The 24,679-nt window shown below is 44.6% G+C and overlaps 1 protein-coding gene across 1 annotated transcript in view; it reads right to left on the bottom strand.

Annotated features, from left to right (window-relative positions):
* Nucleotides 1–4,649: 4,649 nt before the first annotated feature.
* The window catches only part of TRPM8 (transient receptor potential cation channel subfamily M member 8), a 94,543-nt gene continuing 74,513 nt past the window's right edge, over nt 4,650–24,679 (bottom strand). Inside the window, exons 22-27 of the mRNA XM_077869315.1 lie at nt 20,429–20,619; nt 16,072–16,171; nt 15,002–15,035; nt 10,410–10,502; nt 8,704–8,754; nt 4,650–7,867 (exon numbers count right to left, since the gene is read on the bottom strand). Coding sequence (XP_077725441.1) covers nt 10,452–10,502; nt 15,002–15,035; nt 16,072–16,171; nt 20,429–20,619 — 376 coding nt within the window. The 3' untranslated portion in view covers nt 4,650–7,867; nt 8,704–8,754; nt 10,410–10,451. The remainder of the gene's footprint in view (nt 7,868–8,703; nt 8,755–10,409; nt 10,503–15,001; nt 15,036–16,071; nt 16,172–20,428; nt 20,620–24,679) is intronic.

Here is a 24,679-nt window from a genome sequence, read left to right as displayed (position 1 = left end):
AATAATCCAAGAGTGCTGCTGCTTCTGCTGAGCAGATTCAAGAAAAAGCAGAGACCCGCGGGCGGGGGTAGGCTGGGGGTGGAGGTGGGGACTTTATTTTGCAATGAGGTGCAGGGGAGGTTACCTAGAAGCCCTTTCCACCAACCTGGAAGAGCGGTTTCCCTTTAATCCGACCCTCATCTCAGATAAATTTAACCATCTGCCAGCACTGAAATGAGAGAGGAGAGAGGAAGCTTCAGTCCTGGAGAGTCAGGGCCCGGACACACCCTGGGGCTTCTGGACCTACTTAAAAGCAGTAAAAGGCAGGATGAGCACACGCAAGGTCATTTTTGTCCACGTGAAACTATCGCAAACACTATTCCCCTCACCGCATAACTCAAAAAAGAAAAAAAAAAAAAGGCTACTAAAACTCTTAATTTGGGAGCTTTGTCTTTTTCTTTTCTTTTTTTTTTTTGGCTTATTTTTTTTTTAAAAAAGGAAGCCCTCCGCTGTGTGAAGAATGCACGTTGGGGTTGAGGTGAGAAGGAGCGGCTGAGGGTGTGTCTCAATGCCACCGCCCCCATGGGTCCCCCGCAACCCTGCAGGCAGCCCTGTCCTCTTTATTTATACAGATACGGTTCCCTGGAGGTGTTTGGTTTGTTTTCATTTTCCCTGGCAAAATCTTTTATGAGCTGAATTTTCACAGGATAACCGAAAGGTGAAACATTTGCCCAGAACCCAGAAGTTAGGCCGAGTTAATAAATGACCGACAGATGTCATTGCTAACACTGTGTGAGGACGCACCGCTTGCCTGCCAGGCACTGGGCTCAGCAACTTTCAGAGTCAGGATTTGAACCCAGGCAAGCCGGTTCAAGTTTATGCCCTACCCCACTCGCCTACGTGTTTTTCCTCCACCTCAAACACTCCTCCCTGGATTCATCCTCTTTAGCCCTTTGCTGGTTCCAGGAGATGCCTTCCTGCTCCCGGGAGCTGGGTCTGGAGCCCTCTCCACCTGCTCCCGGGAGCCCTGTACTGACGATTCTTGTCACAGTCCAAGACTCCGGACCGAAATGTGATTGGACCTGCCCCTTCCTGCAGATGCTCCGGCCTCTGAGGACAGGGTTGGGATTGTGGCCGGCCTGCAAGGCACACAGTGTACGTGTCGCATGAATGCATGGGTTAACGAAATGATGGAAACGACCAGGTCTTTGTCCCACGAGAGCTGCGAATCCCGTGGGGAACAGATCGCCGCACCGTGCAGCCAGGCTGCGGCCAAGTTTAGGTTCCAAACCCACATGGGGACGGCCTGGTGACCTCTGCCTGGGGAAACAAGGAAAGAACTGGACAGTGTTTAATTAGGGATGAGTAATATTTTAACCAGCCAAGAAGGGAGAGGAAACAACATGAATGAAGAAACCGCAGGGCATGTTGGAGAACAGTGAAGAATAGACCGATTCAATCACATCCGTCCCTACCTGGACTCCTGCAATAGACCAGATGCGTCTACGTACAGGGAGTAAAACAAACCAGTAGGACAAAGTCCCTTCACCCCAGGACTTCACGGAGAGGGAGGAGGGAGACACGCAAACAGACTGCGATGAGAACCGGTCACTGCAACTTCCCGACCAGGACTCTGGACCAGGAAAGGGGTGACCAGTGCGCCCCGTGCTGATCCTCCAGCCTGGGTGGCTAGGTGCGCGTTGGGCGCTGACGGTAGAGTAAGAGCTCGCTGGAAAGGCAGGTGGAAGAGACTTCGGACAAAGGAACAGCGGAGAGTGGTGACCATAGAGATGCTAAATTCACTGAGCAGTTACCCAGGGCCGGCCGGACCTGAGACCCTCCCAAGCTATGTCATTGAATCCTCTCAACTCTCTGAGGTCATTTTCCAGAGGAGCGAACCAGGGCACAGAGGGTTTGTGTGATCTTTGCAAAGTCACACAGCCAGCCGGCGGTGAAGTTGGGATTCACAGCCCCCGCACAGGTCCCCTGGCTCTGAGCTTCGGCTCCACCCCGCCGCCTGTTCGAGAATCTGCTGGGGCATGAAACCAAAGAGTGGGGGAAAGCCGCGGGGCAGGGAGGCCACCCCAAGCCACATGGTTTCCCGGGCCGAGGAGCGCTGCGCAGTCGGAAAGGAGCATCGCTGGGAGGAGGGCAGGGCTTCCAGGCCGGGCCAGGAATCTGGTGGCCGAGGATCTGGTGCGAGGCAGCTGTTGCTGCAGCTTGGGAACGAAGCGGGGAGGTCAAGTCAAGCGCCCGTGGAGGTGGGAAAGGGCCAGGCTGCTGAGGTCACAGGCTGCACCCAGGGAGCTGAGCAGGACGTAAGAGTGAGCCCCGGAAGACTGGGGCACAGGGGATCCAACGCGGCATCGTGATGTCAGGAAGACAACTCAGAGCGGCTTCGGGAGTCAAGAGCGGTGAGACTCCGGTGGCAACAGGCATTGGAAGGTTATTGCCGGAATCGGGGCGGCAGAGGTGTGGGGGTCACAGGCATGACGCGGCCCCTGTTGGGATGGCTTCATGCCTTCCATGTTCTTTTTTTGAAGATCTACACTGCGGCAGGGAGGGGGGGCCCAAACACTGCACCATGCACCACCCCCCCAGATCACAGCCCTTGGTCCTGTCTCCCCTACTTGGTGCGTCCTCCTCGGTTTCCCCCGGCGACTTCAATGCCTCCCTCCTGTCTGTGCACGGCAGTTTGTGGCCATCGTAAGCCACGTGGGGGGCACACCACCCCAGGGAGCTTCTCCGGGTGTTTGTGCAAATACAGGAGTGATCTCTGAGAGAAGAATTTGGGGGAAGCCAATTTCCTCCAACCTGAGCCCCAGCAGGTGCTTCTCGAATCCTTTGCACGATCCCTCCCTAGGCTGCCTCCCACGGCCCTTGCGTCTGTGCCTGCCCCAGGAGATCTGCCTTGCGGTGTTGCTTCTGCTTTCTTAAATCCATCCCCTCTCCCCCGGGAGACAGCAAGACAGGGGAGGGCAGGGGCGTCCAGTTGCTTCCATTCATTCTAAACCAGTTTTAGGACCCAGGAAATGCTCCCAGGGGACAGTGAATGACAGCACCTTGTACATATAAGGGAGCAGGGGGTGGGGGGGAGATTTCCCCTTGTCAAACAAGACTTCTGCAGGGGGAAGAAACTGATTAAAAAAAAAAAAAACTGATGCTATAAATGTGTGGATCAGAGCAGAGGGCACATTTCCGAACCACAGATGTTTCAGATCAAGCTGGGACTTTGGGGGGGTGGGGGGGCGCTCTGGTCTGATTGATAAACGGAGCAGGCCACCAAAGGTTGCTTTTCCCCTAAAGATTTCCATCTTCAGGAGAACAAAGGCCCAGGGCGGGGGAGCTGGTAGGCTGCTCATCTCTGCTATCAGCACCAGCTGGGCTGAGGGCCCAACTTCTGAGACTTTTATTTTTGAGACAGAGGCTGTGGGCAGAGGCCATCTCCATGGCGACCAGCAGCTCTGTCCCCACTAGACTCCGAAGAAGCTGAGAGGGGTAGGGGGACACACACTCCTTCAATTCTCCCTGGCACCGATGTGACAGCTTTGGAGCAAGAGGGTCCCACCTTCAGCAAGGAAATCATGCCCCAGGCTGGGCCGGAGGCTCCATTATCACACGGGGTTGTGAACAACAGACATCCGTGTTGGCCCCAAGACAGATCCTGAGAACCTCTTGTGAGAGCACAAGGGGAATCTCTTTAACCTCAGAAAGAGTTAAATATGTCTGAGGGGTGGTGACATATGGGGGACTCCGGTTTAGAGAGGTCAGCCCATGTAACCTTGGGAACAAAATCCCTATGGAAACGAATCTGACTCAACTAAGGAATTTGAAGCCTTCTCCAGGGGAACTCATCATTGTCTGGGCCGCCAGAATGGCCAAAGACCCAGCAATCGTCAAGCCACCCAAGATGGGAAGACACAACCACCATAATCTCAAACCCTGTGACGTGAACACGCTTACACCCACTGACTTCCAGTGATCAGTGTACCCCAGGGGCTCTGGATAGAGGGCATCTGGTGCCTGGCTCCCCTTTTACCTCGGTTCTGACACGGGAAGTGTTGTTGTTTGTTTTTTGTAGACCTCGGAAACCAAGGCCAAAGCTGGACACATAATTGGTTTTTGAGAAATGTTAACACAAAGCTTGTCCTTGTGCGGAAGAAGCCATCTCTACTGGTTAGTTTACAGTGAAACTAAGTAATCCCTGCAGTGAAGTATGGGGACCTCATCACCCATCTTTGTGTTGTTTACCGTAGACAAGACCTTTGTCCATTGCTTACTGGGTAAATAGTGTTTGTGTTGTTCCAGAACTGGGGCCTCTTGGTTTCCTGACCACTACCAGTGGGAGCGTGGGCAAATCATGGAATAGAGTGTTCACAGGCTAGTTTCAACCCTGGCCCTCTTAATTGTGCTCTTCTGTGTCCTCAGGCCTTGTCAGTTGGGAGACCTGACATCTGTTTGAGACCTGGGTACAGTTAACAGCCAGACTTGGCAGGGACCCCCTCTTCCTGTGCTGAAACTGGAGCGTCCTCACGTTTTGGTTGGCCTAACAGACCACCCCATTCCTTAGCTATTTCTCACCAGGGCTGTTGTAGGAACGCTTCTCTTTTATGCGCCACAGAATGAACATGGTCTTGCATATCTTTTTTTGCACTTTTAAAAAACGATTTTATTTATTTGACACAAAGAGAGAACCAGAGAGCACACGTGGGCAGGAGAAGCAGACTCTGCACTGAGCAGGGAGCCTGATGTGGGGCTTGATCCCAGGACCCTGGGACCATAACTTGAGCTGAAGGTAGATGCTTATCCGACTGAGCCATCAGGCACCTCCTTTTTTGTGCTTTTTAAAGTGAGATTAATTTAACTTCGGTTTGGTTGAAAACTTCCTAAGGGAGAAAATTCAGTCTACTGTTTTGGTGCAGATAAATGGATGTTACTTTTTTTTTTTTTTTTTAAGTAAAGAAAGTGGTACCTACATTTAAATTATAGTCTTGAGTTTTGTGTGAAACTAGCATCACCCTATTTTGATTTTCTTGTTTGGGCCATGCTTGAAACTTTATTTTTTCTGGGAGGCGGAGAAATTTTAAATTTTTCTATCTGAAATCATTGCCTTCCACAAAGAGTCCCAAATATTTATAAATATATAACTTACTGAGAAATAGAACTAGGGAAGCCACCTTTTTATTTCTCCTCTCGCCATGTACATGTTGGTCATTGTCTTAAACACTGTCTCAAATTCTGTTTTCTTTTTGTTTTTTTGGTTGGTTTTGGTTTTGTTTTGATAGTATCATGTCTACATAAGGAGCTGAGCTGACCTTTCCATAGAAAGGCCCTGGAATCTAAAATGTTCATTAATCTATTTCTGCCTTCTGTTATGCTTACATCTCTTCTTTGTGTTGACAATAAAAATCCTTACTGCTTTCTCAAAAAAAAAAAAGGTAATCTTATTTTATTTCCACTATCAATAAAATGACAAAAGCAACACCTGACAGTTCCTCTATGTCATTTAATTCATTAACACACTCAATCAAACCAAGTTGCAGGACCACCAGGGCTGGTGCTCAGGACACAGTGGGTACGCACAGGAAGGCATAGCGGCTTCGGTTAGAAGTATGATCGGTACCTGTGCTATTTCCGTGAGCTTCTCTTAAAGGAATGACTTTGCATCTGCAAACATCAGGTAGCATAGCCATGTGAAGACATCTACCAGACAAGCTGAGTTGAAAACACCGAGCTTTCTTGAAATCTCTAGGACCAGTGAATTCTGAATATTGCCCAGGCTCTCCATCATCAGCACCAATAGGAGAAATTTCCTGTGTTGCTGATACTAATGTGCGTGTAGGTCTCTTTCTTACACTAACAAAAACTCGGGCAGCAGAAATAGGAGTATATGGACAAACACATTGAAGGGGGGGTCAGCCCACAGTTATGCTAAATTTTGTCTTATGAGAGGTTTCCAGTTTGATTTTCTGATTTTATTCAGATTCACTGCTTGAGCAAGGGTAAGAGGTTGAGACTGCTGTTTCTCCCTGAACAATCTCACAGACACAGTGCCACCTACTTTCTTTTTCCCAGGCAGCGCAGAGATGACCTAAGACTTTTCTTGGTGGCTTCAGAAAAGGCAGATATTCTAGTTGCCATAGTGAAACCACTAACAGAGAAGTTTTCAAAATTCCACTCATTGGCGATTTTTGCCATATAAATTTTATTCCATCTACTTTTAGCATCTGAAACCATGAACTCATCAACTCTACTGAAGAGGATTTCCCTTTTAAGCCATTAATAAGGTTTAAGTAAAAAACCATTCATTCCCATGTATTCATTCCCTGCCAACATTTTGAATATTGTGAGTAATCATTTTAACTAAAGCCCAGACAAAATGATAAAACACTTTTTTTTGGTCCGTACTTTTGTAGTTTTCTAATTAGATGATCTTTTAATAGCTTCCTTCTAAGATTTCCTTCTTCAGCTCCTGAGTTTATAGTCTATTCAAAGCTGGGAAAACTAATTATGGACACTTAAAATGCCTTATGTTCTTCTAGCACGTCTTTTGGGCAAAGATACCACCACCTCCAGAGGAAGCTGGCACTAGAAGTGTTCAACAAGATGATCTCCCCAATTCTACACAAATACCTTCACCATTTGCAATGTTTAAGTGTATTTCTGCCTAAACTAAGGATTAAATATAATACCTTATGTGAAGAGTTCTAAGTTCATGTATCTCATATCTTGGACTAAAATTAATCATTTCTATTTGCTACTTATGAAAAAGCCCTGTAAATGATTTGATGACCAATATACACTCCTAGGAGTCTAACTATGGGAAAATTTCCCAAATGCAGAAAAAAATTCATGCACCAAGATGCTCATCCCACCGACCAACTGGAAACAGCCTTCAATGACCAGCTGGAAATCACTGGAGGTTGAATCCTTAATATAACATTTAAGAAGACCATGAATATAACGAAAGAAGTCCTTGATAAAATGCTAAGTGAAAAAGCTTATAAAAAACTGTATATGTGGTATGATGACATCATGTAAAACTTTATAAGAGAAATAAAATATGCACAGAAAAAAATAGATTTGGTAACACACCCTAAAATGTTAGCAGTGATTATCTTTAACCACTAGTGGGACTATTTATATTCTTTCTACTTTTCTATGTAGTCTGAATTTTCTATAATATCCATGAATTATTTTTACTAGGAAAAAGAATGAATAAGAGAAGTGGGGAGCACCCATTGAAAACAAAATCAAGGGTGCCTCTCAAGGTCCCATTTTGGGGTGATTCTTCACATCTTTAAGAACGGGGACCTCCTGGTGAAGTGTGAGAGGGTAAGTTGTCACCTCCTGCGATAGTTAAAAAGCCTAATGAGAAAAAAGTGAGAATAGTCTTTCCTGAGAAGAGCAGGGTCCTCTTGCTCCACCATGTTTTAGAATCTGCCCTGACTGGGGAGACATTTAACAACATGCCCACTAATGAGTCACACACTCCAAAAAGGGAGGCAGCCAAGAATTGATGGAACAACAAAGGTTTGGGAGGGAAGGCATGACCCCCTCGCAGGAGAGATGTAATATGCACAGAGTTAGAAGTAGGAAAAGTGAAGAAAGAAGAAGAGTGCAGGAACACACTCTAAGATGACCCGCAGTGGGTATGAGTGGTGGAGACTCAGGAAGTAACAGGGTGGCCTTCAGGGGAAGCTCTTCCTGTGTGTCTATCTTCTCGTGTGAAACCAATCACACGTCTGTTTCCCAGATTTGAGCACACTGGGGTGATGAAAGCCATCTGCTAGATACCCACGGCCTGAACAGTTCTTACTGAGCAGTCAGTAACAAAACTGTTCATCAGCTTTTCTTGACTGGTTCCCACTTCGATTTCTGGTGTCACCTGTGAAACAGAGAAAGAACACGGTTTTAAGAACGAACTCCCCACATCCGCTCTCAGGAGATGATTTGCTTCTAAATATATTGGTAATATACTGGGCATGAGTCCAAATACACTTCCAAAAATTGATTTTCTTTTGCTATTGAAGTGGCTATGAGACAATTTTTTTCTCTTAAAGATGTGAGTTCTGACCAGTTAGCCATGAGAACACAATGATAACAGGTGAGAGACAGAGGCTCGGCTCAGCCCAGGTGAAGACCCAGAAAGTTTCCAAGTGCTTGATTTGCTGAGTAGTGTTCCATTAATAAAAGGGTGAGTTGAAAATAAAGTTAAGAATTGCAATGATTTCTTGAAATCAGTTTTATTATGACACCCAAAAGAACTTCAAATTCTTTCACTAAGCCAGAATTTCAGTGTAGCAAAGGCAAGGTGCAATGGATTATTATGTAGAGATCAAACCATTTCCAGTGACTGTCTATCCCCTATGTTTCCTAGGTCCTTGGGTCCACTCTAAGTATAAAGGTATGAGAAAACAAATGGCTTTGTTCTATACTCAGTTCTTAATTCCTTTCAACCTTAGTGTGGGAGAAGGGAAAATATATATACAGCAATCTGTTTATTTTATCCCAAACTACTAGATTAAAGGCTGATTTAGGGATGGAGAGCCCCAATGAGCAAATTGGTGAAGACCTGCCCCTACCAACACCAGTTCACTCCCACCTACAGCTGGCATTCTCTTTCCTTGCCCCATCCCCAAAAAGATTACTTTCACCCTCTAGAGACAGAAGTATCAGAGAGACACTACAAGAATAATGTTTTAGCTGCATGTAGACGGTTACCTATAAAATTACATTGTGCATGAATTTCTCAAGGATATGCCAGGCAGACAACTGAAAAAAAAAAAAAAGAAAAGAAAAAGAAAATGGTCTTATATTGAGAAGAAATAAATATACAAAAAAACTGGGCATGTCAAATTCATTGTTTCTAAAGATATCAGTGGTTATGAATTTATGGAGTATCCCTTTTCTCAGACATTCCTCTTCTCATCCTCTTTTTTCATGGGTGGCCCACAAAGAAATGGAGGAATGTTCTTTTCCCAATTCACTTTCATTCACCAATTCATTAATTCTCCATATATTAATAAAAAATAAAGTTTTAGCAAAAGGCAAGTCGATAAGAAGCCAGCGTGTTTGCTCATTTTACTTACAGTCAACACATCTGAAGAGAAGAATTGAGGACACTGGGGCTGTAAGAGGTGGATGCATATCTCATTTTGGATCTTTTCTGATCTTTTCTATCTTTCATGGTTCTTTTAAAATCATGTTTAATTTGTTCTTATCTCTTCCTGGTTTTTTTAAAACACATTTTAGCTCATAAATTAAACAAAATGACAAATGCTTCAAGCTCAAATTATAATTTATTTTAAGGTCTAATATTATTTTCACTAAACTGCATTATGAAAGAGTTGAAATACATTCCTCCTAATATGTAAGACCTGTTGTTACCTGCCTTTCAGATTATATAAAACATGCATCAGTCTTACTCTAACAAAGTCCCCCATATATGATCCATAATTGTCAGAACCCAAGGAAAAGTATGGAGTGACCAGAAATATCAAAAGGAACCTAATGCAACACAATTCCTCCCGTGACACAATCAATCTGAGAAGAGAAATTCTGCAGTGTGTTTAGTGCATGGCCTGTGATCAGGGTCTGAGCCCCAGCACAGGTCCTGACACAAGACTTGTCTGAGAAGTTAGTGAGCACTCAGCAAATATTAAGGGAAGGAAGGAAGGAAGGAAGGAAGGAAGGAAGGAAGGAAGGAAGGAAGGAAGGAAGGAAGGGAGGGAGGGAAGATGGTAAAAGTCTTAATTGTGTTTCCATTCCTTGCAATTCACTTTCTTAAAAAAATTCTAGTCAAATGGAATCCCCAATGCTGTGTTCCCCTAAATCTACCTGTTAATATTTTAACGTTTAGGTTCAGAATTTGGACAGGTAATGAAAAAACATCATTAAGGCAAATGGTAAGACCATGGAGCAAAGTCTCGGGCTCAACTGCCGTTAATTGAATTACATTTCTACTGTGCAAATGAACTATTGCTGAAAGGCCTTGAATGTCTCACTAAAACATTTTTGGTAGGAAAAAGATGATCAATATACATTTAGATATCCCATAGCAGTAAATATGCGTAGTGTATAGTGTATCATGAGAATGATGTACACATTTTACCTCAATTCAGTTAATGGTAAAATAACTATATAGTTTGTGAGTGCCTTTAAAATATTCAAAAGGATACTTGTTCCCTATTGCTGGCAGTGCTGACCTCTACTAGGGAGCGAAATTGGTGGGAAAGAAAGATGACGAGAGGCTTCTACTTGTTCCTTCCTATATCCCTATATTGTTCGAATTTTTTAAACAATGCATTATTTTCAAACCTGATAATACAGGAAAATAAAATAACCGAGACAAAAATACCATGCTTTTAAATTAGTCTTGAAATATGTAAATTTTCATAACAAAAATATAACCCATTAAAATGACTTACCTTGCTGTAATTAGGTTTTTCTCCAGTACAGTCCATGAAGTTCTATTTGATTTTATTAGCAATCTCTTTCAGAAGGCCCTTGAGATCATTAATCTTGGAAAGGGGGGGAAAATAGAACTGGTGTTAAGATGAATTTTTCAACTTTCAGTGATTTGAATGATTACTCTATGGTTTTTCCATGAAACAGATGTAGATTCAAAACAGCAAGTATGGCACATCCGGGAACAGGGCAGAATGAGTGGCAGGTGACATGGGTCCTGTCCAATGCTTACTTTCTGAAATCATGTCGCTAGCAAATATCAACACCAAGGAGTGTGAGCTTTCCTCAAAGGCAAATCAATAATGGTTCTTAAATAGCAATGACAGGTTTTAACCACACAGAGAAATAATACATAGAAATAATGATATCATATGTAATTAACATTAATAAAATTATAAGATACCAAAAAAGTTTCACCTTGATAAAAGCATAATACTAATAAAAATAATATGATACAGGGGTATCTGGGTAGCTTAGTCAATTAAGAATCTGCCTTCAGCTCAGGTCATGATCCTGGGGTCCTAGGATCTAGCCCTGCATTGGGCTCCCTGCTCAGTGGGGGAGTCTGCTTCTCCCTCCCCTCCGCCCTTCCTCCTGCTTGTGCTCTCTCTCTCTCTCTCAAATAAATAAATAAAATCTTTAATAATATGATACACTATAAATAAATCAAATGTTTGCAAAGTGTCTACTCCCACAAAAAAAGGATAAATAGTCAAACAATTTAAGTAAAAAGCATAATAAAATTATTTTCAATACGTGGGTCTTTCACAAGCTCATGACACAAGATGAATGAAGCTCGTTTTAAATTACATGCCTTATCAGTATACTTGGTAAAAGCTCATGGACATAGTGTAACTTCTGTACAGTCAGCTTCTCACTTGCTATATCTCTTGCTCAAGGAAAAAAAAATCTGTGTTTATCTTGGACTTATGTCCAGTAATAATCTTTTCATTTAACTTCTTCTTTTTTTTCCAGGAACAAAAAGAATCCATAAGGGCTAATAGCTGCCTAAAATAAAGAAGGTCTAGTAAGATCCCTACTTACAGACCTAAGGTCAATTGCAAATGACTTTGTTTTGGGGTATAATGAGATGGAGAAATTTTTATTCGCTAGAGGGGCTTGGGGAGAGCCCTGTATTTGTTGATGGTAGAATGACTTTAATAAACTGTTTAAAGCAGATGTAAGATTCTGAGAGCTTGCTCAAGAAACAGGTGATGATTCCTGAAGTTCTCTGTAGATGGAAAGGGGTGACTTTTTTGTTGCTCAGAAGAGAAGGGGTAACAGGATGGAGGAGGGAATAAAAAGGAGAGGGGGCAGGGGGGCAGGATGAGAAGCAGGGAAAGAGGTAGTGAAATCCTGCACAGTTTGAGGCTTCCCTGAGACCCACCCAAACCTACAAAAGCACAGCGTCAGTGCATTTGCTGGTAGGAACCAGCAAAGGGGCTGAGCTCCACAGCCAAGCACATGCAAAGGGGAGGGAAACTGCAAGCTCTTTTCTGAGGGCCCAGGGGATTCCTGGCCCACACATGTGTGTGGACAGCCTCCAATTGTGCTCTAAGTGACAAATGAATTGCTCAGCCCCCACCTCCCACAGCCCCCACAGCTCAGGCCCACTGTCACCACCAGACCCTCAGTGGTCAGGAGGTCTCAGCCCACATCAACCTGGTCCCTGGGAATCAAGTCAGCTTGTCCAGTGCCCTAGTTCACCCAGTGACCTCTGACCCAAGCCTGGTAGTGTCCAGGAGGACCGAGGCTCCTGCTCTCTCTCTCTCCCCGCAAAGCTGCCCCAAGTGAGACCATGAGTAAAAACAACACAACAACCAAAAATGGCCTGTTTTCTCCACAAACACAACACCCAGATGAGTCCAGATCCTTCTATTCCCAAACCACACTGTTTAACCTGCTCTTGTGTGGCCATCCTGATGGCTCGGGGTTGTCTTTGAAAGAAGAGTCCACCAGATGTGTCCCTCTTGGCCTAAAACTCTGCAGAGCCTTCCCCTGCATGGGGATAAAATCAACTTGACAGAGGCAAGTTTCCACACAGGATGGCCCAGCCGCCCCCACTTCCTCCCACCCGGAGCTCCACTGGTTCACGCTGCCCCTCGTTTGCTGCCCGGAACACTCCATGCTTTTCTGGACTCAGGCCCTTCACAGCTGCTGACCCTGCTCCCTGCTGACGCAGACACAGGCAATCTGTGGAATGTGTGCCAGATACTGCATTGAAAATCATTGTTGCCCTCGAATCCTACACAATTCAGCTCCTATAACCACAAGACTTCACAAAGGGTCCATTCATGACATTTGAAGGCCACCTCTGCTTTGATGGCACTTAGCCCCATGCCTGGCACATCGCAGGTGCTCAGGAAATATTATGCACTACGTGGTCTAGCCACAGAAACAGTGGACAATATATTTAAATATAAATATAAGAGGTAGAAAAGTGAATATATCATACAAGGATATATATTATTTGTTATAAGTTATATATATCTAACGTACTCAACCTTAAAATTCTAACCCCTATTGCTCCTTTCATACATTCTCTTCATATTCTCTAAATTTTCTATAATCTTTAAAAAATACCTAGCACTTTTCTTTTCCCTCTCCATTGATTATAATCATGATACGCATCCTAGCATGATCATTTACATACAGCACTCAACGCCAATAAAATGGGCACCTTCCCAGTCCCTTCATTAATGATCAAAACACAACATCAGAATGAGAGTAGCTGCAACAAGATACACCTATTGTGTGATAGCGTGTGGTCAAAGCTGCCTCTAGTTCTTTTTTTGCCTGTCCCCACGCGCCACTCTCACCTCAAGAGGTGGATTACTGAATCTGGGCTGGTCTGTGGCCGCTCTGATCAATAGACTCTGGTGGAAGTGACATCACAGGAGGTCCAGGCCTAGCCTTCAAGAGAATGGCAGTCTCTGCTTCCTCACTCTTGGAAGCCAGCTGCTATGTGAGAAGGGGGCCTGCCTCAAGATGGCCATGTGGTGACAAGTCCAAGAGCCACAAGAATCAGATGTCACGGGTGAGAGACAAGCCACACAAGGAGCACTGGGATGCCAGATCCCGGCCTTGCCACCAGCTAAATCCAGCCCAATAAACCCAGTTGAGTCCACAAGATGCAGAACGGCCCAGCTGAGTTCTTCCCAAACTCCTGACCCACAGAAAAAAGCAAGAGCAAAATAAAACGATTGTTTGAAGCCACTGAGGTGTAGGGGTTGTTTTTTATATAGCAAAGCATTTGATTGTCAACACAAAATACACCAATGTATTGGTTCACTCCAATGTGTAATTTCCAGAGAAAGGAAAGGAGAAGAAGGCGCAGAAGGAAGAGAAGAGCTACTCTGGGGGGACTTGGAAGAAACTAGGTAAGACATAGTGTCCTGTCAGGACCAGACTTCAGGAGGTGAGCACTGCGAAAACACAGCCTTGGTTTCTAAGAATGCTAGTGGCAAATAACCCATAAATAACCAAGAATCTTTGAAGTGGGTAAATTCTCATGTAAGAGCTCCACGAGGGGCACTTTTTGGTCATTTATTCACTCAGCAAATGTTCATTGAGACCCTACTGGTCCAGACAAGGCGCGGGGTGCTGGAGCTTCTGCTGTACCAGATGGGGGACTGCCCAGCCACCAAACAGCACAGCGCTGGGAGGGAAAGTGAATGTCATCATCCAGGAGGCTATTCTCAAAATACCATGATAAAATACCAGGTTATCATCTCCTCCACAGAGCCTAACAAGGATCCAGTATTTATGAATCGATTGTAATTTCTGCTACAGATAAGCATAATTGCCGGCCACCCAGCTCAGGATGGATGTGGGCACACTATGCCTACGCCTCACGTTCACATGTGTATTCGTGCATCTGCAGTGCCCTTCAAATTAAATAGTTAGCAAATTAGAGCAGCATCGAAGACAAGCACAGAGGCTCCTAGACTCCCAAATCGCTCTTCTGAGCCTTGCTGGTGCTTCTGTAACTACAAGCATCTTACACCTGCTTTCACAGCTGAGAAAAAGAGAAGAGGCCCTGGGCCAGACAGAGACATCAAAGGGTTCAGAGACCATGGACGTGGGACTCCAGCTCTGTTGTCCACAGGGGCCAGGAACATCCGAGAAACAGCTCCATTCCAGCATCCAGACCTCACACAGTGAATGAAGAAAGATGAATATGGAATAGGGTCACTACTATCTTTTGTTGTTGTTGTTGTTTTCATAATTAATTTCTTTTGTTTTCAGACCACAACCACTGGCCTTGAGCTGAAAGCTCCAAGATAATACAGATTATTTATTTTTTTTAGAGAGAGATAGAGTGCCCAAGAGCATGGGTGGGGGGAGGAGCAGAGGGAGAGGGAGAGAGACTCTCAAGCAGAGTCCAGTCCACCTTGAACGCAGAGCCAGATGCAGGGCTCGATCTCAGGACCCTGAGATCATGACCTGAGCCAAACTAAGAGCTGGACACTTACCTGACTGAGCCACCCTGGTGCCCCGGATAACACAGACTTTAAAAAAAGTGTTTCCCAAACTATTATCAGAACTATACCTTTGTATCCAGCTGTCTAAACCGATGCCTCATTCTTCAAAGAAGTTAAAGAAGAGAGAGAGAACAAGAGAAGAGGGTTGGGGCGTGGGGAGAAAAAGGTATTAGAGTCCATTTTATAGTCTTTTAAAGAACAAAACACAGATCAGTTTTATTTTCCACTAAATTCATGTCAGCTGCGGTTTTCTCCTCAGCTCCCGCCAGAACCCCACCCTCACCCCAGTTAGAAGCAAATACATGCTACCTCTGCTGAGAGGGGGATAAGGTCCATCCTACCTTTCCAAAATCAAGATCTTGGAGTCCAGGAATGGAGAAGTGCTTAGGGGGTCCCCCTCTTACTCAAAGAGAAAGAGCGCGCCATCTATGCCGTGTGTCCCAGTGGCTGTGTTGAACTTAGCAAAGGAATTGGTTGTGTTTATATTTACTCTTTCTTTGTTAGAGCAAATTTTTGAGGTATGTTTGGAGCTCTCAGTAAGAGCAACATCAGATTGTTCGCCACGTTAACCTGCTTAATAAGAAGGGCACACTCGAGAGGCTCAGCATGACGCATTACATGGGGACCATCTATGGATTTAGCTGTGGCTTATCTAGTTCTATGGGATGTTGATAATAACTCCACGTGATACATAAATGATGTCCAGGACTTCTCGAGGACAGTCTGTAACACATCTACCAAATCGTTTTTAAATCTATTTCTTCGTCACAGAGACATGCATGTGGCACCTGCAAGATCATGCCAACTGCCCATGATCTGTGGGTCTTCCCTGAATTCACCTCTGCGGCCATGGCAGAGAGATCCATGCTCTTGTTACCTGATCCCAAGGCCCTGCTCTGCAGTCCCCAACTACCTCTTTCTTCCCCAGGGCCTTAGAAAACAATCAGGACGGCAGGTGGGTGGTTCTGCCCTTCTCGAAAGGCCGGCACACACTTAGGCGTTTGTCATCTTCAATTGCCTAGGCCATACCTTTTGGGTGCTATTTCTTTCTGCTATAAGTTCTCTTTGACTTTACACAAATGAGCAACTTATGTATACAAGGGGAGCCTCACAAAGCAGAAGTGAACTACTGACATACTCCTGTGAGGTGTCATTGGCCTTCGTGTTGATCTTGACAAGGTAATTTTCTTTCATGACACCCTCCCATGCCAGAGTCTCGTTGTCTTCATTTCTGAAACCTTGAATAATGAGACAAAAAAAAAAAAACCACATTCAAATTGTTTCATTTGCCCCTTACCTCTTAAATCAACACCTGCTAGTCATTTTGTGATACCCTGGAGTCAGAAGAATTAGATTCGTCCCACACAGGCTGATCTGAGTAATGTTACTTACTAGTGACAGCAGCAGAGCAATGGAATGCTAATGAATTTCTTGGTAACAATGAGGAATTGGAGCTGCCTGAATGAAATAGGAATGCAATCTTTATTCTAAATAGAGATCAATCTAAAGCCTGTCTGTGTGTTTTGTGACTTAGCAAAATCATTTCACTAATGAATTTTGTCCTCGCATTTTATATGTGCTCCTCTTTCATTTTGATGACATACAAATGCTAAATCAACCCCTCTGCTGGATAATTATGGATGGATTGCTACTCTAAACCTAAAACTGGCATAGAAACTCTGGAGGAGAGGAAAATAAGCCCTGGACATCATTCCTTCCCTTGTGAAATATGCAGTCTGGGTGTGGACCTCAAGGAAAATTCTTAGGTCTAGTCTTTTCCTTTCATCTAAGACAAAGCTTGCTATAGAATCGGCCCTGGGGGCATGTTCCAACAAGTTTCTTAGTTCAGTTTCTTACAGTACTTGGGCCTTTCAGAAGGCAAGCAAAGTAACAGATCAACATGGCACCTGTGTTTTAGCTACTGGTGCAATGGACAGCAATCCTCCATGTGAATTCATGGAGAAAGAAAAGAACATATGGTCATGCAGGTGTCCAGTTGGAAAAAGATCTATCTAGTTCTGTTTTTCAATTGCCTTTAAATTATAAGATCTTCCTGGATTAAAAAAGAATTAGTTGGGGATCAAAGACAGAGCCAATCATGCAAGTGACAGGATTTAAGCAAATCCTATATAGTAAATAGAGATTTATAGAAAATGATTTCTAATTGAATTTATTTTCATTGTATTTTTCCCAGCAAAGTGATTTCCAGTGTCTTTTCCTCAAACTTAAATGTATGCAGAAGCCCAGCAGGAGTACTTAAAAATCAACATGGAAAGAATCAACATGCTCCTGAACACAGATGGCCAAAGAGCAACAATGACTAATGACCAAGAAAAAATGGCCAATTTTTCTAGCAGTCAAAACAATGCTGTTGAGATGATGACATGGCATTTTCACCAACCAAAGTGGAAATTAGCAGAGTCTACAGTAATAACTATAGCCTGTGTGGGCAAAGATGTGGATAAACAGGCTTCTCATATACTGGGAAAAATGTGCAAATTGTTACAGCCCTCGAGCATGATGGATGAGAAGGTGGAGGAGGAGTGTGGCAGACGATATCAAAAGACTTAAACCTGTATATATCTTTATCTAGAAGTTTCTCTCCTATAAATAACACCAAGGCAAAAAAATCATTGATGTGCTAAAAAATGAAGGCATGTAACTGTTTATCATAGTGTTGTATGATGTTGAAAGAATCAAAACAATTGACATATTTAACAGCAAGGGATTGGTTACATCAAATCTGGCGCATCCATAGGCCGGGATACTCTACCGTTCAAAACTGTCATATAGATTTATATTTAGGGATATGGAAAATGTTCATGATATATCATTAGCCAAATGAACAGATTAGATTATAAATGTGTCTTCGCAGAACAACCGCATTATTACACGCCCACACAAAAATAATAGAATCTACCAAAAATAATGGTATCTACCACTGTGTCGGCAATATTTATCTCTGGGTGGCGGGTTACATGTGTCCTTGCTCTTTCTTATTTGTGTTTTTCTGTACTTTTCAAGTGTTCTGTAATGAACATGGGTTACTTTTTAATCACGGAAAGCAATATATTTTATAAAAGTGTGATTACTGGGTAGCAAGCATACCTTTTCATGATTACTTGAGGAGGTCACCAGAACATACCCAATATGGAAGTCTGGATTCTCCTTTTTCCAAAAAGTTATTTGAAAAATCTTGCTCTTTTCTCCAAAGAGGGACAATTTTGAGCTTAAATCCCATGACGGCCCCCTCACGTGCAGGCAAATACAAAGTGAATTTGGGGGCATCCCTGGTGGCTCAGCGGTTTAGCGCCGCCTTCAGCCCAGGGCCTCCTGGAGTCCCGGGATCGAGTCCCACGTCAGGCTCCGTGCATGGAGTCTGCTTCTCCCTCTGCCTGTGTCTCTGCCTCTCTCTGTCTCCTTCTCTATGTCTCTCATGAATAAATAAATAAAATCTTTAAAAAAAAAAAAAAAAAAAAAAAACAAAGTGAATTTGGGAAATCAATGACCACGAGAGGCTCTGGCAACCACAGAGCGCTGCGGTTTCTGGAATTAGTGATCTCCAGGAAGAAACAAATGAATGCATGATGAGGAGGCACCTCCAGAAGTGTCCCCAGTGAGGAAATGGGGCTCTGGGCTCCCCCTCTCCTGTCATCACTGCACGCTGGAGCGAGAAGGATCTGCCCTCCTGTGCTCGCCCATTCCCTCTAGTTCTTTACTCCTTCCTGAGACTAAGAACTTTTCAAAGAGAGAGAATGTCAACAACTTACACTATCTTCTTCTCAAATGGGTGTAAGATCCTCATTCTCCTGGGGGCCCATCAGGGAAACAGATTCACATAGTTCATTTCTGACCTATTTGCCTCTCGAAGCTAAAGCTTCTGTCCGCTTGATGGCCAAGCTGGGAACTGATTCTCATTTTTATATTCTAATTCTGCTTATTCACTAAATAAGTTTGGGAGGGGAAGGTAATGCATTTTGTCCTGCCTTCGCAACCCCATCCCAAATTCAGAAGACTCATTTGTCCTTAATGACACGCTGACTGGTCTGGTTCCACTGATCCTACACTGAGCACAGTGTACCTTTGGAGAGTGGATCTTCATCCCTATAGCCTTTCCATCCACTCTGCCCCAGACAGAATCCAACCAGTGGTAGAGACTCATGACCTCACAGAGCCATTCATTGCGTTTTCTGACAGCACATGTTGTCGGACACTGCTTTAAACATACCAAGTCAAAATCTTTCTCCCTGCAACTTTTATCCATTGTTTGTCTTTTTCTCTGTGTCCAAACATCCAAATGAACAAAAAAAAGGACTCTCCCTCCATTCCTGCTTAATGTGGTTGAAACACGTCTGTGAGCTACGAAGATGTGTCTGGCTCAGTGGCTCCAGGATTGAGTGTTAGGAAAACCTAGCCTGGAGCAGGGAACACAGCTGTCCCCAAGGAGGGTGTACCCGAGTGTGACTGAGAATCCCACAGGGACAGATTCTGGATCCTACAGCGGGGGTCTGGAGAGGGAGCTGGGTGGGGCCCTCCTGCCCCTTCTTCCTTGCCAGAGCTAAGGAAGTGGATGGCCACAGGAGAGGGACAACCAACCGAGCTATGGGCATTCCTGACTTCCGGAAGGAAGTGGGTCTCCATCGGGGAGAGGAGCCCTGGCACTCAGAGGCTCAGGGGAAGCAGCCACCAGAGAAAGTCTTGCCAAGTCCTGGTTGTTGAGGGGCCAGCCAAGGAACAGCTGGAGGGCCCACCAAGTGTTCACACAATAAGGGATGGATTTTACACACATGCCAGGTCAAAGAGCATGGAGCCGGCCTGGAACAGTAGCCCTGTTTCTAGAAAAGACTTTCTGCTTCTTTCCACCCCTTCTTCCCCATGCTCCAACCCACGGAGGGTCAGTGTTGGCCGCTGGTGGGTGGGACAGAATGGAGGAGGAGAGGAAAGAGCTAACAGCCCACACTTCCTGACAACCCTGCCAGCTGAGAGGGGGTACAGCAAAAAGGGAAGTCCTCCCCACCCCAACTCTGAATGGCAGTTAAGGGGCTGGTTAATAGGTCGATTGTCTACGTAGTGAACTAATTGTAAGACTTTCTATTTCTCCAGCAGCGACCAGAAAGCCATGAGCTCTGCTGGAGTGGGGCTAACACCTCGCAGAGAATACATCTCCCAGAAGCAAACACAAAGTCATGTTTTGACACCTTCCCATGAATCATGCTTGGTCGATGTACTGTGTAGTTATTATGATGCTCGCCTGCAAGGCCTTCTCCCAGCAGGAGAGCATCCTGGCAGACCGGCCACACTCCCTTAATCTACTCTTTCCCTCAAGTCATCCAGGGGCTGGCCTGGCGCTGGATCTTTACACGCATACAGATGTGAGCGGCGACGTCACTGTGAATAATTCCTCCCCGTTGCCCCGTGGAACCGGCACACGGACATCGCGTCCCCTCGATTAATCACTGCTTTTGATCCCGACCACAGACGGCTAAGCCACTCACAGCAGGCGGAAGGCTCGGCATGTTTCTCCCTGCAGCAGCATCCGAAGCACTTCTTGACCACCATGTAGAAGTAGGCGAAGACCACAAAGGGGAAGGGGATGTTTAGGCGGTTGCAGTACTCCTGCACCAAGAAGTACCTCTGGAACTTCCAGACCTGATCGTTGTTCTCCTGGACCGTTCCCACTGTGTAGCTGGAAGGAAGAAGAGAAGGGCAAGCCTCAGCTTTCCACAGGCCTCCTCATTTCATTGGCAAGCACAGTAATATCGATGGCAAGGTGTTACTGTGACAGCTTCCGTCCAGAACAGGATTGCCAAAGCCACAGTGAGACCAGAGCCAGGACAACCCAGCCCCGGACACTCCCACACTCATGCTGGGCCAGAATTGTGTCTGACTTTTGGGGTTTGGGGCTTTTGCTTTTATCACCCAGTGAACTGTTAAAAACATTGTATTTTAAGACCTTTCAAGGATTCCCTTTTGTCCTTAGTCTGTTACTAGGTTAGCCACAGAGAGGCCAAAGGTGTTGACCCTCTTAGGAACAACTTGCCCCTCATGATTGCTAATGGAGGCTTAACTGTAAACAATCTGGGAAGTTTGTTAACATTTATCAAGGGCCTTACAAATGTTCATCTCTTTGCTCCCATGACTTTACTTCTGGAAATCTAACCTAAGATCAAGGAGCCACTGAGAAAAAATATATAGAGAGATGGATATACATACAGTCCTGAAAATAACCCAACCTCCTGCTTCAATAGAATGGGACAACGGAAATGTTCAACACTAAGAAAATGGTTAATCATTAGGATTGCATTACAAAGTCGTTAGAAATAATGATTATGAATAATTTTTATACTTTGGGGAAATGCTTTTAATACATGTCAAGTGAAATGATTAGGCTCAAACTCATACTTAATACTTAATCTCAATACATAACTCGTAACTCACAGGGAGAAATATATCCATCATTAGCAGTGGTCATCCCTGGCACACGTCATGAATGCTCTTTATCCTCCGTTGTTTGCTTTCCAAGCATTGCGCAATGGGCATGAATTACTTACATAATAGGAAAAATGTCCATTGATCAGCGAAATGTCTGATTGTGCCACTGATTTATCAGTTACAAATCAAACCAACTACAACATGGCTAACACTGTCCTAAGCAACCTACTTACATTAATGATGTAATCTGCCAACAACTCTCTATAGAATGTCAGTCCCATTATCATCTACAATGAACAGATGAGGACACTGAGGCACAGCAAGTAGCAGAGTATTGTCTGAGTCTCCCAACTCAGAAGTGATGAAGCCAGGACCTGGACCCTGCAATCCAGCCCAGCGTCTGTTGGCCTCACTGCCGCACAATGCCACCTTACGGAGTGGGCTATGAAATGTGTTGAGCTATGCTTTATTTCCAAGGGATGTGGTTGGACTACTCAATTAAAGAAAATGAAGCATTTCACCATTTGTGAAGTTCAATCATCTACAATACTTGTATTGCTGATATCAAATCACCCCTCCAGAGTCAAAGAAGGAGCAATCAGCATTTGAAATCTCTTATAAGCAAAGCCTGACTGGGGATGCATTCAATTCTCCCAATTCTGGGTAAAAACCTTCACAAGCCAAACCTGAATGAGGTGAAAAAGCAGAGAGCCCAGATCTGTTTGTTATGAGACCTCATTCTTGCTCCGTGGCACATTATGGTCTAAGACTTCAGTATTACTCAGCTTTCAGAAAGGACGAACACCCACCATTTGTTTTGATGTGGGTGGAACTGGAGGGCATTACGCTGAGTGAGGTAAGTCAATCGGAGGACAATCACCATATGGTTTCACTCATACGTAGAAGAATATAAGAAATAATGAAATGGATTATAAAAGAAAAGAGGGGAACTGAGTGGGAAAAATTAGAGAGGAAGACAAACCATGAGAGACTTCCAACTCTGGGAAACACAAAGGGTTGCAGAAGGGGAGGTGGATGGGGGGTTGGGTTAACTGGGTGATGGGCACTGAGGAGGGCACATGTTAAGATGAGTACTGAGGGTTATACTATATGTTGGCAAATTGAACTTCAATAAAAACAAATGAAAAAAAAAGATTTCAGTACCTTTAGCTAAGAAAAGATCTTACACACGAGCAAAACACTCACCTACACACATCACAATTTTGGCTTTGCTTACAAGCTTGGGTTTGTTCTTGTTGGAGTTTACTGATGAGTGAGATACCTCAGGTCTTAAATTCTGTGCAGGACAGGTGTTAGCAGCCCATGCCCCTTCAACACCTAAAACTCAAGCCCAGGGTGCATGCATTCTTTGCAGGGAAAAAATGAATGTTTATTGAACATCTGTTGCACAGAAGCTTCTACATGAGGCATGCAAAATGGTTACTTGACTGATTCTCATGTCAGTTCTATGTGGTAGATTTTTTTTTTTTTTAGGTGAAAAACAGGGCTGTGATATACGAGAGTGAAGCAGAGTGAATCCTGCAGTTAGCCTGCAGTGTCTTCCAAATGTAGGTCAGGTGGCTTTGAGGCTAATTCAAACATCTTTGTTCTCACTAGTCCCTGCTGGCTCCGTCTGCAAGGCCCCTCACTGCAATGGGGAGGACAGTGGACACACCTCAGATGAATGAAGTCCTGGCTAAGAACTTGCCAGAAATCAGCCTATTACTTCATGACAGAACAAGTGTCACCATTCAAATTATTGTCCCCAGGAGTATCTTAAACTACCATGGTACCTAGTCAGAAATGAAATCTACTGACTGCCCCTTCCACAACCAAGACTTAATAGGCCAACACAAAAAAGCAACAGCATCCACTTTAGTCCATCAATATTGCTTCTCTGAGGTTCTACCTGGAAGGAATTAACAGCTCCTACTGAAGGGGGGATTTTTAGCATGTCAAGAGTAGGGGAAGCTGGCCTCTCCCTCAGGTGGGCCTCCCTCCTTTCCTCAGGATATCTGCATGGCACCATGGCTGAGAAGAGTTCCAGTGGGAAGAGATTTGCATCTTGGCTTAACTGGTCACTCAGAGGCAGTGGAAACCTGTCTTCCAGGTCATCTAGCAAAGGGACTGGCAAACTGGCCCAACTCCAGCCCACCTCCACGGTTTTGCAGGGATCGCCAACTTAGAATGGCCTTTACAAAGCAAAGAGGTGGGTGTGGATGCTTGGCATCTAGCCACAGCAAAGACTCTAGCAGGCCTTCCTAGAAAAAGTCACCAATCCCCAGTCTAGAATGGATTTGGGTCAATGCCCATAAACTAAGGCCTTCATTTGTATCATTCTCTAATAGGAAAAGCTCTGCCTCCTATCATTGCTTCATGTGTTCCTCAGGACAGCCCAGTGGCCTTCTGTTGAAACTCCACTGGCTCTGCTTCTCGGGGCACAGGTGGATCCAACGAGCTGCCTTCCTTTCCTAAACAAACAGTAAAAACTGTTATCCACATCCCAGGGGGTGAGCTAGCTGATTACTGGGCATTAATACCCCAAAGCCGCTTTGCATAAATAACACATTTCTAGGGCTGGCCATGCTGAGGTTTATTTATACCGAGGCCCACCTTCCCCATATGAAAGCAGCTTCCAAACTGCTTTATCCCCCACAAAATTAGTTCTGGATTCAGCCAAAAAGACATGAAGATTCCCCAGAGAAGGCTGACAATGGAGCACTGCCTTAACTGCTTTGTTAAAATATAAAATTTTTATATTCTTTAGACACTGTCTTTCATTTCTGTAGAGGATAGGCCACATTCTGGTGCCAATACTAGTGCACCCCTCACCCCTCCTCGGCAAACCCAAATGTCCAGAGCAGCTCAGATATCATCTCTCCCAACCAGGCTCTGAGAATCTATCTCCCTGCCAGCCCCTGACCATCCAGAGTCTTCCCCGAGGGGAATTCCACAACGTTGCTTCTAACCCTACTACTCCAATGATATCCTGTGCCCTCTGTTACCCAGCTGGCAGGACATGTACTGTGATAACTGAGCTCATTCCCCTAAAGACCACCTGAGCACCCTCTGCTGAGCAGGACAGGAGGAAGCAGGAGCCCCCCACAGGGAGACAAAGTTTCAGAAATCTGCCGACACTGAAAATGTTACCAAGAGATAACAAATGTTCGGGACTCAGATAGCCTTGAACATAAATGAAATCCAGCAGTACGTTCAAAGAATAATATGCCATGACCAAAGAACAGAGAATGACTAACTATTAAGATCATTTATATAATTCATCATTTTCATAATACATCATAGATCAAAAGGAA

Source organism: Canis aureus, chromosome 24, assembly GCF_053574225.1.
Source record: "Canis aureus isolate CA01 chromosome 24, VMU_Caureus_v.1.0, whole genome shotgun sequence".
NCBI lineage: Eukaryota > Metazoa > Chordata > Mammalia > Carnivora > Canidae > Canis > Canis aureus.
Note: the sequence above shows the minus strand (reverse complement) of the source record. Positions and strands in the feature narration are given on the sequence as shown.